This window comes from Dromaius novaehollandiae, chromosome 24, assembly GCF_036370855.1.
Source record: "Dromaius novaehollandiae isolate bDroNov1 chromosome 24, bDroNov1.hap1, whole genome shotgun sequence".
NCBI lineage: Eukaryota > Metazoa > Chordata > Aves > Casuariiformes > Dromaiidae > Dromaius > Dromaius novaehollandiae.
The window spans coordinates 5,797,365-5,813,340 of NC_088121.1; the positions used below are offsets into that span (position 1 = coordinate 5,797,365).

General features: G+C 40.3%; 1 protein-coding gene across 4 annotated transcripts in view; it reads right to left on the reverse strand.

Annotated features, from left to right (window-relative positions):
* CLSTN1 (calsyntenin 1) overlaps positions 1 to 13,695 on the reverse strand; it is a 41,469-nt gene extending 27,774 nt beyond the window's left edge. For 2 of the 4 annotated variants that reach the window (XM_064525566.1, XM_064525567.1), the window contains exons 1-2: positions 13,297 to 13,694; positions 3,077 to 3,199 (exon numbers count right to left, since the gene is read on the reverse strand). In XM_064525566.1, coding sequence (XP_064381636.1) covers positions 3,077 to 3,199; positions 13,297 to 13,399 — 226 coding nt within the window. In that variant the 5' untranslated portion in view covers positions 13,400 to 13,694. Of the gene's footprint in view, positions 1 to 3,076; positions 3,200 to 13,296 lie in introns of all 4 variants that reach the window. The other 2 variants (XM_064525565.1, XM_064525568.1) reach the window with 2 other exon arrangements.
* Positions 13,696 to 15,976: the final 2,281 nt, after the last annotated feature.

A 15,976-nucleotide genomic window follows, 5' to 3' on the forward strand; every position in this document is an offset into this window, starting at 1 on the left:
GTAAATGGGAAGGAAACCCACACTAAGAGTTTCAGACATTAGACTGATTTTAGACACAGATTACCCTAATGTGTACTAGAAAATGCAGCTGTCTGTTATTTTGTTTTTCAGCAAAACCATTTATGATCAAATTCCAACATGACTGAATTTGTAATTAGAAAAGTTTCACCAAAGAACTTGAATGATGAATGTCTCAAGCAGATCCCGATCAAACATCATGGTACAGAAGAGCAATTCCACAGAGGGTTTCTACAGATCAGGTATTAAGACATGCACTTTTGGCATGACTCAAACTCCGGCCTTAAAAGTGCATTGTTCCAGATGTAAAAGCACACAAATCATCTCAGAAACAGAGGTCTGTATAATCCTACTTATTTTTGCACATACAAATTTGTTTCAAAGCATAAAAATTTTAGGATCCTACCCTCTGCACAATGTGAGTAAAGCAATAAAACACTACCTTTCCCTCCCCCACAGTTCAAATATTATAACACAGTCAAATTAACTTGTTTCAAGATGCTTTGAGATGCTTAAAATTGAAATAAAAAAGCTCTACTTAAAAACTACAGACATTTCAGAAGTGCTCAGTGCTCAGCTAAGGGGGCACAGTTAATTAAAACATCAACCTTTTGAAGCAAGAATAAAACTGATTTATAGTAAGAATATACCACTTAGGGCTGAAACAGCCATTTAAGCCTGAAAGCACTTTGTTTTGCTGTGAAAACATTTTGTCGCTAATCTAATGGGCTTCTCACACTTGAACACCCACAAAGATGCTGCTGGACAACAACAATGCTATTCTCCCTTCTAGGACATGACTACAGTACCACCAACGAGAACAAGTTGCTAATGCTGATTCAACACCACTCCCACAGTTGATATCCTCCAAGACAGATTCAAGCATTGTTCCATTTAATGGAAGACAAATACTTTTACAGATTCTCATAACACATTTGTCATTCACAACTTACACAATGCAGATCCAGTAGTCTCTTATTTAGAAAAAAATTTCAGTACGATGTTAGCATCCTAATATTTAGGACTTAAGATGATAACTATTTTTAATCCACCGTTCTTCTACAGCTGCTTAAGAACTGTTGGTTTTTGAAAGCCAAAACATAAAATGTTTATTCAGCCTTTTTATAGAATCAATTTACATTTGGTAAAAATGTTCATTAAAGGAAAGCAGGTTTACAGAATTTGATTCAACACAATGGAAAAACTGTCTCATTTAAAATCATGTGATGCTTTCACATTGAACTTTCCTCTGAAATTTTGACAAACTATTTGAAGATATTCTGCAGGTACTTTCTTTAAGCTTCATGATATCCAACACTCAAGAAAGCTCTCTTTTCCCATCACTTCCTCCTTCAAGTGACTTACTAAGGTAAGTTCCCAAAAACAGATAAAGTATCATCCTCTAGGTATCTTACCAGAGTTCTTAATTTTCTAAAATCTTACTTAACCAAATAAGCTTCTGCAAATATCCAATTTAAGCTTGTGTAAACCACTACAATTAATTAAAATACCTGGAGATGCCAGATGGTATTTTTCAAACACAGTTCTCTAATATCTTGCCAAACCAAAGAATTATTTTCCAAAATACTGAACCCATTTAATGAATACAGTAATCTTCAACAGTAGTTTCCAGAAACAGACTACTGCAGAAGACTGTAAGAGAACTACCAAAACTGTCAGCTGTCAGTCCTACGTCAAAGTGAAATTAGACTACGTTTTGCAAATGGCTTGCGTATCATTCTCTACACACTTTGTCAGAGGAGAAAAAGGCTCTAAGATGGTCCCAGAGCTAAGATATTAAGGTACACAGAAGCTAGGAGACCTAAATTCATGACAGACTCCCAAACAAACGATATAATGTCTGTGCTTTAGCTCTCCAACCTAAAATTAGTGGAATATAATTCCTTTCCATCTAATTTCCTCTATTTTATCTACTTAGGCTGTAAATCCTTTAGTTCAGAGATGCTCTCTTCATGCAGCTGAACGACACCTAGAAGAAGAAGCCCTGTCTTCCACTAACCTAAATAGAAACTTGAAAGACTATTAGAAAAAAGTCCTCTTTCTTTTACATGTCATCATCAGTAAGCATTATGCTAGTGCACCAAGTGAAAAACTCCATTATCTGTGAAGATACTCTGCACAACAGCAAGACCAGATCATGCCTACTTATGCAATGTTCGTCCTCTTCCTAGATGCAGGAACTTCGGAGAATTTTTAGCTGACATTTAGGAAGACTTCAAAAGGGCCCACTCTACCCAAACAATTCTACACAAAATTAAATGGAGATCAGATTTTTAGAACTATCTCACAGCTGGATCTTCAACTATAAAATATATTGCACTAGGAAATAGTTCTCAAGTCTCATAGTTATCATAGGAAAAAAAGTATTCAAAATAACGTGTTCTCTTATGCTCCATCTGTTCTCCCATACAGACTAAACTATAAACCAGCAGTGTATCTTGTGGTAGAGGAACCTGTTCATTTCTAAAAATATGCCAAACTTATGCAAACTCATCATAGAAACTCTGGATTTCTATAGAAATTCTCAGTCCAAATACTGCACAGAGGAAATGCAATCCTTATTCTACTAATAACTGTTTTCACTATGTTTTCTCAATCTATTAAGAAAAAGACACAAACCAAAAACACTAAGAATGAATACTCCCACCAGAATAAGAAAACTAATTACTTCAGAACTCCTAGACAGGATGTGAAATGTGAAATGTAGAATCCAGAAGATTTAGGGAAAAGTTACATACTATGCAAAAAAGATCAGAAAATTTAACATATATACATGAAACGCAACTGCAATACATACACATGAAATGAAACACTGCAATATACAATACCCTCTGGTCTGAATATTTGGCTAGATATTTACACCTGTAAATATCAAATAAAATGATAAAACGTGGTGCATGCACCAACATTTCTTATGGGGCAAAAGCTAAGAAACATTATGCTATGGTTAGGAAAAATAGACTAAGTAACACACAACATTTGCCATGAAGAAAGCTTTTTCCCTTCTTAAAAAAAAATATGCAGATGAATTCCTTACCTGCAAAACGTAGAGGTGCATCTTTGTCCAGAGCTATTAAAGGGGGATCCAAGAGTACTGTGTTGTCATTTTCTGTAACTATACCATGATAGGTTGTTTCAATCCATGGCTTATGTTTGTTAACTAAAAGGAAAATAAAATACAAGTTTAAGAAAACAAGTTTGAAACTGATGACTTTTTAAACAAATGCTCTGAAATACTTAATTCAATGTTATCCCCTTTCATTTTTCTATTCTAAATTTGAGCGAGCATTTTAATAAATTCAAAAATTTGATAAAATCCTGACTAAATAAGTTAGAGAGTCAGAAGAGATCAATGCTCCTTTCAGGTTTCCAAAAGTTACTCTTAGAATCTAAATTAGAAACCTCTTTTAACTATGTTGGAAGTTAAAATGCCTCTCTGAAAGGCAATCCAAAAAACTTTTAACAGTGATGGGGAGCCACTGTCATCAGTGCCAAACATGACACTAAAAATAGCTATATATGGCACCAGAGAGGAGAAAGAAAAAACAAAACAAAAAATAAAAGATTGGTCCACAGAAAACCCCTGAGTTTGTCTAAACTATGGCCCCTCTGCAATTCAGAAAACTTGGAATCCAGTTGGTGGATTACCTTGCAGAGAACAGGTACTAAGAGTGAAGATGACTTCTGGTTTCCAGAGTTTTTCAGTGTGCTTTATATTATTATTACTTAAAGAGAACAAACAGAGAAAACCGCTGACTGATTTCTACACAAGGCCTAAGGACACTTCCTGGGAAACAAATAGTGAGTGCTAAGTTTAGGCCTTTTTATGCCAGCATAGGATGTATAACCCCAGTATCGGTTTTACCAGCCATTTATAGAGCATCCCAGGCAAAGTAGGACTCCGGGAATTCTGCTGAAGCTGTAGTACTATGTAAAATGCCAGAAAGCAAGAGGCAGGACAGGCAATAGAAAAGGACAAGACCCTAGTTCAGTGGTTCAGCACCTCAACTGCAGAGATGCAAAGCAAGTGTTCTAGGTGCTTCTGGTTTTGGAGGGCTTGTACTTTTATTTTTTTAATCCAACGTATGTCTAATGCACACTTTAAACACTCCTAGAAGAAGAGAACAAAATCCCAGGTCTTTTCAGCCAATTAGTAGAATGCCTAGTAAACTGAGTAAAAATATTGATTCATTTTTGTATCACCTGTTTAGTAGTTGCTTTTAGGAGATTGGAAACACCACTAAAACTTTAGTTATAAAAACATTCCTCAACTCTGCATGCAAGAATCTGTAAACTCACACCCTGAACATGCCTAAGATGACCGGTCTTCCTCTGCTACAAAGAGGCCCAATAGCTTTCACAGTCAGCTTGCAAAAATAACTTTTTCTAGTACATCATGAAACATACAAGACAAAAATCATATGTTATTACTAGGTTATCATGTACCATCTGACATTTCAACGTGAGAGGTGCTTAGATTATTAATTATCTTTATGTTACACTCTCTAAATATAGCCTGTAGTCCACTGAACCAATGCATGTGGAGTAATAGCCACTCCTTCTTGATAGTTGAATACATTTTTTCCCTTGGTCTAGCCCTCTTCATGTTGAGGTTCTACCTGCACCAGTTTTACCCAAATTGTTTTGGGTAACATACGCACCTGTCACTTTATAAAACCTCTTGGGCTACCATGTATTCTTGCTTCTTAAATTAATAGTATTTTCCTAGATCTAATTCTGAAAGGTTGTATGTATCTAGCCATTTAGAACCAATGGAAAACATTCATTTCGAGGGCCTGAAAACTGTGTTGTACTATACAAAAAAAGGTCATCTTTAGCAAATTTTGTATAGTCAAGCATAAGAAAAGCTTTGCTAGAAGTTACAACAAATACAACAAGCAACATACAACAGCTGACATCATTTGGATTTGTGTCTTCATGAGATCAAGAACTTTTAACTTCCAGAATAAATGCCTGTGTAATCACCACAAACCATATACTAATACACTACTACACAGCTGAGTCCTGCTATTTCACCCAACTACAGAATTATACAAGCAAATCACCGTCAAAATAAGCAGAGACGTAAGGCTAGTCTAGACTTTTCAATCCTGTATCTCCAACACACTAAAATGGATTCAAGATGTCTGTCATATGCTTACACATGGGAATTCAAAAAACCAGTGATAAAAGGACACTTCAACAAATGATTAAGCCTGGAGGTAGAGATCTCGTATAAGAAACCATAACACCCTCCCAATATGCTCTCCTCTGCAATCTTTTACTGGTTAGTAACAACAAACTGATAAACAGAATATTACCTCTTCATACATAAAAATGCAGCAAGCGAGAGCTTGCAACAAACTGTTTTAATGCAAGAACCGTTTAATTACTGCTATGTGGTTGTACTCAATATGGCAATACTATCTTTATCACCTCAATGCACTCAGATGGGGGTATTTCCAATATTCAGCATAAAAAATAGCCAGTTAAATGTCAACCATATTGTTCTATTTACCCAAAGAAGTACACTACTGCAACACTCTCCAAGGAACTTGGTGTTTCAAAACAAACTTGCTCATGTTCAAAAGGACTAACACACCATTCCTCCCTCAGAGAGGAGACACCAGTAACTGCCAAAGTGTGAGTCTCCAATTGAAACATTTCTCCTAATTCAAATCTAGTCTAAAGAGAAGAGTTTCATTAATTCAGCTCTGGCAGTTAGAAGTGTAAGGAGAAGGCAGTTGTGCACTTTCCTGTTGGCACTTCTATGGCAGTTTTACCTTAATCGAACATATCAGAGACCTTCCATTTGCTCATCTTATTCTTTGCAAGGACATAGTATAAAGTAGCAAAAACCAGGCTTCTTTGCATCTCCTTTCTAATGCTTCTGAATGTAGATTATAATTTTTTTAAGCACTGAGAAACTTTCCCCTTATTTAGCAATCTAGAGTAAATCCCATTAGCGTAGCATGGGGAGTTCCATAAAAGCTTAAAGTACCATAATCACATATGAACACAATTATGATGAGTATGATTAGCATCTGCAAAGTCTAGTGAACCTTCAAAAAACAGACACAGTTAAAAGCAAAGTCATGCCATTTTACAGTGCTATAGCTTAAAAACCATAAAGCTTAAACCCCTTTGTGTTTAGGAAGGCTAAAACATCACCAGCTTTTAAAACATAAACCTTAAATCCCTTTGTGTTTATGGAGGCCAAACATCACTGGATTTTAAAACATTCACAAAACTTATTGCTGAATACCCAGGAAAGGCCAGTTATCCATACTGGTAATCTACTGACTCCAGCATAACTGCATACTGTCAGAAATTTTCAAGCTATCATTTGAAACATTAGGTGCAGCTTACAAGTAATACATTACTGAACAGGTGTACCTTACACCAACTGTGGAACTGAATCAAGTATTATTCTGACCTCAGCTGGATTAAATAGCATTATGTATTAGACTGAAAACTATCATATTTTTCTCCTCTTTAAGTGTTGCAAAATTCCTTAGATCTGCAGAAAAAGTTGCCTAAAGGCACACTGTTAATTTCAAACCAGAACAGTCAAACCATTCCAAGCTTGACACTAACAAAGTGCCCTGAGCTGTTAATCTCTTGCCATTTAACAGGGATAAACTACATTGGTTTCCTTGAAATACAATATTCACACTATCTCTAAGCGCCTCAGCAGGAATCTGTTGTAAATCCCAACCAGCACTTAATCCAGTCAAGTGGGGGAAGCTTCCCTGACATATTACAGCAAGCTGACTTCTAGTTAGTTTTTAGTGGCCCTTAAAATAGGTCTGGCATCTATCCATGGAGCTGGAAGTTCTCATATCACCAAAAATTTTAAAAAGTAGCTAAGCGTACTTCTTTTTCCTGGTAGCAAACTGAATTGTAAAGCTCATGCTAGAGCCTCTACTGCTGCCAACCAACGAGCGAACATGCATCCGCAATGTCAGCACGAGCCACCTGTTCAGCTTGGTTTATTCTGAAGATAATTGCTGCTAAGTTAGAGGAAAAAAGGGAATTGGTGCCCAATGTGATGCGTGCCTTGAACACAGGTTTCTAAAACAGCATTCACTTTAGGTGACTATGCTGTTTCTTATGAGACTGAAGAGACCAGCTTTTACTAATACTAACTGGAACTGCTACTGACTATTCTGCAGAAAAGGAATACATTTTAAAGAAAGGATGCTTCGCCAAGAGCAATGGCTGATGCTGTAGAGTGCAATCTGTCAGATCAACTACAAACAATTTTTTCTGGCTATTTAAAAGAATTAATGAATGTAAATGAATGTGTAGGCAGGACAGTGGGATTTAAGGATAGTTTGAAAACTTTACTCGGAAGCTACAATCTTAAGATAATGAGAATGAACTTGGTTCTAGTATTTGAATGTGAACATACTCAAAGTTAAATGTATTTTTAGAGTCCCTTCTGAGGACTGCAGTTATCTTCTTACAACTGCTCAGAAGTTCACTTGATTTAAATGGGATGTGGCACTTGCATAACTGAAGATTTAAACACACCTCAAACAGATAGGGCTGTAGTTGAAAACATTTTTTCTTCTGAATATATTCTGAATATATATATTACTACCACTATTACTATATTACTATATAGTATTACTTCTAATATACAGTATTAGTATTAGTATTATTAGCACGTAGTATACAGTTTAGCCACACTACATATCTTTAGAACTTAGATCAAGATGTACGTCAAAAAAATTCTTAAGAATTAACTGGTAAAACATTTTGAATGAACTCAATACCAAATATTAGAGAGTTTGTTAGCTAATTACTCAACCTAGTGACAGTAGATAAACATAAGATTTTTTTTAATCCACCTTTGAGACCTCATGAAGAAAAACCAGACATCTCATAAGAAGAGAATGATATTCGCTGTCAATTCAAACGAACTGAACTCAATGAACTGTGTAAACAGTCCTTGACTCATGCCCTGAAGGTCAGACACAAATTTTGATTATTGTGCATCTTCTGTCTATTGTCTTCCTCTTGACGTGAGAATACAAACATGCTTTTCAGTGACAAGGTAAGGACTCCAAAACAAGGTTTTACCTTCAATATTCATAAGTTAGTACTATTCTGATGAAATTTCAAGTAGTGTCAGTAAGGGAAAAAAAATCATGAAGCCACATAGTAGATAGCAGAAAAATATAGCTCAGCTGAGGCATAAAGCATCTGTACAATAAAATATGCCTTCTCCACCCTGAAAGCAAAGTTTAATAAGAAAGGGTGTAGCATGGTTTGATTATAATGTATGTTTTGTTCCTGACCTAGAGTCACCAGCCTGCAATTCAGAGCTGTGCCACTATTCTCTATTAGAAGGGGGTGAAGATTAACTTTGCATATGAACAACTTGAAATATCTCATATCGGTAACAACGAAAAGATATTTATATAACTTCCAGAGGTCTTCTCACATCTATAACTTTACCAAAAACCATTGTATTGTAGTCAGGTACAAGCAATGGGATAAAACTGAATGCAAGTTCTCCTCAGATGCTGAGTTTCCTGTGATAGCATTTAACTTTTCTTATCAATAGCATGCTTATCTAAGACAAACTACAATTTCCATTACTGGGACATGAAAACTGTAGATGACAGCAAGGTATAGGGGGATGAATCTGCACTGAGAGAGAATTAGGTAAGAGAATGGGTATCCATTAACATTGACCTCTAAGATTCTTAGATGAAGGAAAAAAGCAGGGAGGGTGATTGAATTTCATCCCACAATTTCAGATCTCTATCTTGGAAGCTCTACTACAGTTAAGGAGCACCTGTAATTTGTGCTCTGGAAACTTAACTGTCATACACAGGGAGCTGAAGGTAATGTTTATAAATTAAGTCATGAGAGCTTACAGTTGAGCCGATATACTCAACACTAATTCTCCAAACATTATATTCAAACTAACAGCTGCAGGAATTCAACAAGTTTTGCCTTCATCAAACCATATTCTTCCTAGGGAAGAATCTCTGGTTTATCACCACTTGCAGCGAGTTTCCTGTTCTACACTGAACCACTCACTTAAATCTCATTTTACTAAAACAAAGATACACAAAAGCTTTACTATAACCCTGAAGCTACAGTACATCCAAATGACTGATTAGTTGCAATTTTGTATAATCCACAACTTCAGCAGAATGAACGTACAGAGAAAGCTCCAAAGATCTTTGGCTGAGGATATTCTGACCAAATTTTAATTTGGATAAAAGTCTGACAGGAAAAACAAAACAAGAATACCCCACCATAAAATAGTCTAAATAGCATTGAGGCAACAAAGCCACAAATTTTTAAGTGAAATTCAAAATGTTTTAAACTAAACTGAAACATTAAAATAGAAAACACAGGCCTCTAACTGTAAATATTCACATAACAAATGTTCTCTGAAGTGTTGCTAGTAATAGTGCAGGAGGGGAAATCACTTCATTTCAAACAGTTGTCATATTTATAAACTTCACTTCAAGGCAGAATATTATTTACAAATACAGCAAACATCATCTCAGTACAGACAGCACTTCTAGCTCTCCCTACTTGTTGACTCTTTCCATTTAAAAATGGGAAAGCCAAATGGGAGTAGCAGCAGTAACTTGTTTTCAATCTGAATATAAATCAGGTGAGAGGAGACCTAATACAATAAACAAAGGACAGACAGACAGTTCTTCAAAGGCACTAAGGTTTCTAATAAGCCTTTCTTAAAGACTCCTAAGGAAGTTTAGTTCATACTGAAGCCAGTGGGAATCAAGAATCAGTAATGAACTGACTGAAATAGATGCAAAACAAGATTTAAATAAGACCAAGGCTTCCAACTTACTGAATTCTTCCATGTTTTGAGGTAATGTTTCCATCTTTGACAACAATGATAATGCTACAAGGTGGATGCCCCTCAATATCATCAATAAAATTTCATAGTGATTTCTCTGAATACAAGTAGAAAGAAGAAGTAACTGCACAAGTGCGAGATAACGCTCACAAAAATCATAGAAAGTGCTTTTGCTCAGAGTCAATGACTACGCACCTTTTCCCCCTCGCAGAATAGTTTCATAGCTATAAACTAGTAAACTATCAGATATTTAATTTCCATAGCAGAAGCTGCTGCTCTACCCAGAATACTCAGAATTCACACTTAAACCTTTTGAGATAAGATGCTCTCATTATGCCATCCTGTGATTTGTTCCAACATCAAGCCTTCTAACTTTCATGAGAAATCTGCCTAGCTTCTGCCCATTCTCCTTAAAAATCCATTCCAATGATCTGAAACTGATGATTCAAGTCTATAAAAATATTAAGCCCTCAGACCAAAGATACATTTAGGAGTCTAGAAAAGTTTCTATCAATACATTTCTCTGATTATTTGGCAAAGAGAGCACAACCTGCGGTCTAATAATATAGGAAAAGAAACTGGCATGATGATGTTGCAAACACAAAGCAAACTATGCTTGCTCAGAACATCACCTCCCCTCCATTTCAATTTCCACAGCAGTGTATTATTTTACCTACAATATGGATAGGAAAACAGATTAATATTGTTCATTAGTTATCTGATATGAACAGATGACTCAATATTATGCTCTCCTAAGCATTATGCATCACAGAAAGGTCTGGCAAGGAAAGTTGACATTTAAAGCTTTTTGCTCCACTACTTATGTCTCTTCTCTCTTCAGTGGTCTTTTACTCTCATAAATCCTTAGGAAAGAAAAAAAAAGAACAGGACAAACTGTCTCTTTGTAATGCTTTAGAATAATCTAAAATTTCCTTCCCTTTAAAAAAGAAATAGAAACCTAACTACCAGGTCCAGACTATGAAGGCTCTTACTGTCTCAAATAAACATCTGCAATAAAATAGTGGTAGTGAGAAAGTGGTTTGTGGTTTGGAATCAAGACATTCATACCACCAGAGGACTTCCTGAAACTATCACAGATCAGCAAAGCTTCCTTGAGATGCTATTATTTTGATCTGTATTCCACCTAAATGACAATAAGGCAGAAAGGGTCCGAAGCAAAAAAAAAGTATTATGCTCTACCATAGCTCTAACTATGGAAGAAGCAGCCATTATATGCACTGCCTTTCCATCTGAAAAGTCACTCCATTCAACCTCTCATTCAGCTCTGTTGATAAATACCCAATTACTTCACTTTGACAAACACTCTTTCAATATCCTGCTAACTACTGCTTTGCCACTGTGACATGTCAAACAAGCTTAGAAATATTTTGCTCAACCTGACCAATTACATGTTCAGTATAATTAAACTAAGATTTTTGCATCAGTTCAGCTGGAAAAGGAATATGCTTCTTCAGAACCTAAAACCACTCTATGTTCCCCTTAAAATAAATACAGAGAAGATAAGAGGAGTATGAGACAGTGGCAGATCAGCTAGATCTCACTTATTATTTCCATAAGATCACCCCCTCCAAAACTTATTTCTATTTCTTTCCTTCACCACAAAAGAAACCACTTTTTGCTCCCCTGTTCTAACTATGGAAATACTCCAGACTGGAGAGTGAAACTGATCCCTCTGGTCCAGGCTTTCTAGTCCATTTCTGCACACTACTGAACAAAGCACAATGCAGTTTTCACTACTTACATTACAATACATCTTAGTGACCTTAGTAACAAGGATTTTTAAAGTCACAAATTAAAAAAATAAAAGAAGCTTTACTTGAAAAAAATAGACAATACAACGCAAAAGGGAAAATTTATCATAAAGGCTTCCAAACAAATGTCTCTCACAACAACAGGCAACCGAAAGCGAATAGCTCTAGCAGCTTTCCCCAGTCAAAGTGTTCTCCGTCATTTACTTGAATATTAAATGCATCTTCACGTAACACTACGAATGGGCCTACCCACAGTAGCCAAAAACATCCTGAGGACTAAGGTAACTGCACACAGCAAGCCAAACCAAACCTCACACTGTAACTCAGCTATATGTAATGAAGTTTAACAAAACAGGACTTCCAGTTGGCCAGCTCTATGTATCAGATTGAAAACAAGTACAGCCTCTAACAAACTGCAGATGAAGCAGCTGATTTACAGACCTGCCTGGTGTAATGCTATATAAACTTGCCATTCACTTCCAGGTACGTGTTAGCTTTCTTCAAAAATGTTTTTTGATCTCTGTTTTATTCATAATTTCAAATAAAATAAAAGCCTGTCAATTTAATGAGCTTCTGTTTCTGTACTGTTCTGGTAAGCATTAAATTACAAATTCTAGTTCCAAGAATACTAATGAAAAGGCTGTACTTAAAAGATCTTGTATAGGTAAATTATGGACAGTATCTAAATAGTTAGCAGACTTCTTGATTACAGTAGCAGCTTCTTAATCCTATGAAGGGAAAACGCATCAAGATCTGTCCTTAATGAAATGAAATTTTTTTAAAATGAAGAATTTCCCTGTATCTGCAAGCCATTTTAAAGTGACAGTTCTAATCTACATTCAGATGAGATACAAGATCACAAATCCTGTCATATGATCAACTAAACCTTGCAGAAATCGCATTCCCAATTCAAGGGGTAACCTTCAGGTAAGGAAGCATATGCCAGCCTCCACCGAGATCTGCTCGGGAGGAGACCTGCAATGCGTATGCTTTTACTCAGTAAGATCAATCAATAGCCACAAGGCCAGTATTTAAAAACACTGTATCGCCGAAGGTTTAGCACGGCTACGCATCATCGCCAGCCACCAAACAAGCATTCTTTATGCAAGCCTGAAGGTTAGGCTCCCCACGGGCTCTCCGAGGCGTTTTCTTTCCCTTTCCTTTCAGCTGGCCATCGAAGAGCTCTCACGAGCCACAGCCCGTCACGGATTTAAGCAGCGCACAGGGATGCCTTTCAAAGCCCGGGGAGAGGGCGGCTCGCAGGGCGGCCGGTGGAGGACGCGGCAGGCTGCCGCGTTCCGCCAGCTCTCGCCCCCTCCGCAACAAGTGACGCCGCCGCCCGCCCCTGCGCTCGCGGCCGCGGAGCCGCGGCGCCGGCCGCCCGCGGGGGGCCGTTATGTAACGCGCCGGCAGCGGCCGCGCACGGAGGCGGGGGGCGGCCTGACCTTCGGCGGGGAAGCGGCCCGGCGCCGCGCAGGTGAGGGCGGAGGGGCCGCGGCCGCCGCCGCCGCAGGTGCAACGGCCGCGGGGGCCGCGCGGCGCCCCCCAACCGCCGCCCCGCCGCCTGCCTGCCCCCCTCCCCCCCCAAGGGCGCAGCGAGCCAAGGACGCGGCCCCCCCGCGCCGCGCTTACCTCGAGCGGCCCCGGCCCCGGCGCAGAGCAGCGCGGCGAGCAGCAGGCGGGCGGCGGGGGCCGGCGGCGAGCGCGGCATCGCCGGGCGGCGCGGCGGCGGCATGGCAGCGCGGAGCGGTGCAGGGCAGCACCGAGCCCGGCTGGCGGGGCGGCTGTGGCGCCCCCGCTGGTCCGGGCTCCGCTCTGCGCCGCGCGCAGCGGTCGGCGCGGCTCCGCTCGGCTCGGCTCCGAGGAGGCGGCGGCGGGAGGGGAAGCGCTGCGCGGCGCCGCTCCGCGCTTCTCTCCGCCTCCCGCCCGCCCTCCCCCGCCCCGCCAGCAGCGCAGCGCAGCGCAGCGCGGCGCCCCGCCAGCGGCACCTAAGATGGCGGCGGCGCGACCCGCTCCCTCCCGCAACGGTTACCAGGCGGGGGAGGGAAGGAACCAACGGCGCGGGCGGCGGGGGGCGGTGCGGGAGAGCCCATGGGCTCGGCCGGGTGGGCGAAACCACCGCGTGCGGGGCGGGGGGCTCCCGCCCACCGCACAGGAACCGCGCCGCAGATTAAAGCCGTGAAGTCCATGAAATCGCGGTGGAGACCCATTTTCCCCCGCCGCTCCAGGCGGCTGGGTGCCGGCTGCTGCCGCGGCAGCACTACCTGGGCCAGGGCAGCTGCAGGCACTTGAGGGTCATCAGCCCATCCCCACCAGAGCTGCACAGGTGGCTGCTGAGAAGGCACCATCCCCATTAAAACATTTCAGAAACCGTTAAAACCTTTATAAAACCCTTTCAGATGCCGTTCACAGACTGTTTCAGCAAAAAGCCAGTTCTTCACTAACCCAAGACCAAGGGCAAGGCCGAGTGCCCAGCCCCAGGCTGCCTGCCGCAAACCGCACGCCTTGAAACTAGCACGGGCATTTTTCGGTAGGTTTTCAGAGTTGTAAAATGCCGCTCCTGCTCAGATTTATCTGCTTTAAGCACGCACTCATCTCCGCCTCTGGGCAGCAGCAGGTCCAGCCCTGGGGAGAGGCGCTCAGGGCCGCGGGGCGCACGCTCGAGGCGGCGCAGACAGGCTGCACGCGAGAAGCCTTTCCTAACGTACTCTTACCGACTTCGAGCAAGGCAGAAGGCCGTTGGTTCTGTCTCATAAAAAAAATAAGTACTACCTAAAATCAAGAAGTTTCACAGGACTAATCAAGCCACACCAAACCCGTTCTGTAACAGAAAACCTATCTGCTCTTTGGTCAAAAACGTCAATTGCTTCAACGGGAGGGGGGAAATACCTTTCCGTGATCAGAGCTTGACGACTAAAAGGCAAACAATTTTTATAATTAGAGATGAGTGACTACTCCTGTTTTGTACCTATTAGCCATTTCACTCCCACAGTGAAATAAAAATAAAATCCAGAATGTTCAAGATCCTGGAGATGTGGTTTGTCTTTATTTTAAAACATTTCATGTGATTGAAATACTGGAATTGATCTGCTTTGGAAAACTGTTTTTTTCCTCAAAGTTAGGCCCGATACTGTTACCTTCTCTGCTGAATACCTGTGTATCCCAAACTCGAGCTGGAGGGACCAGGCAGCCAGAGGTGAGAAGCCAGCTTATGCACTGCCCACGGTCAGTCCTTGGTGTCTCAGCAAGTTGACAGAATGTGCTCTGCAGCAAGCTGTAAAACAGGTGAGCTAGCGCATTTGGATATTCAAAAGCAATTTGTTCTGCCCCCAAAGAGTTTTTTCCACCCTGAAAACCAATTGCCTTTACTTGCTAGCTCTTAAAAGCTTCACTAACATGTGCATTCAGAACAGATACAGAATCTGAAGAGAGAAATACATCATGCTCCAATGCACTGCACAATGGTGCGCCAGTTACTCTCCTGTGCTAGGTAGCTGTCCCTGAACCGAGCAACCAACTGCCTCCGTATTTATTTATTTCATGGCCTGTGCGCTGCAGGCCACCTGCTTTAATAACAGCTAAGACATCTTTCTTTTTTTAAAGGTAAAGCCTCAGTCTAAAACCCTTTGATTTCTCAGCCTAACATATGCTGGATGGCAGATCGTGTCAGAAGAAGCCTCTAGCCCATCTGTTGCCAGAGAGCTGAGTCTTTACATTCTGCCAACACAGCTTCAGCTGACAGCATGCTACATTATGTATTTCTCTTTTGTCTGGAGAGTAGAAGAGCTGTCCAGCTCACTGACTCTCAGACTAGTCTTACTGACTTCAGTCATGAGTAAGAACCACCCCATGGGTAAAGATTTGCAAGGCAAAAGATCCTCAGTTAAAGGATGATTGCCCATTGATCAATGCATGATAAAACACAAACCTATTTGCCCAAATACTGGATTTGGATTAGTAATATAACCATGTACTAGGCTTGAAGGTCAATATAAAAGTATCTGAAAAGGGTTCACTACTCAGTGGCCAGCTGGCACATACATACACACACACACACAAAAATATCTTCTGCAAAGCAATGCATTTTTCTTTTATGTTTAAATTGGAAAACAACCTAGATTCATTAAGTGTGGCAGGAAAACAGTCTGCAAAGAGCAAAATGTGCTTTGCAGTCTACATAGGCTGTATCATGCATTATAGTGGGGGAGAGGACACTGCCATGACCACAGAAAGTAGAGGACTTCAGTATTACCAGAAGGACTCATCTAAAAGATTTTGATTCTGCAGAATTAGGAAGGGGAGACATTTTAAA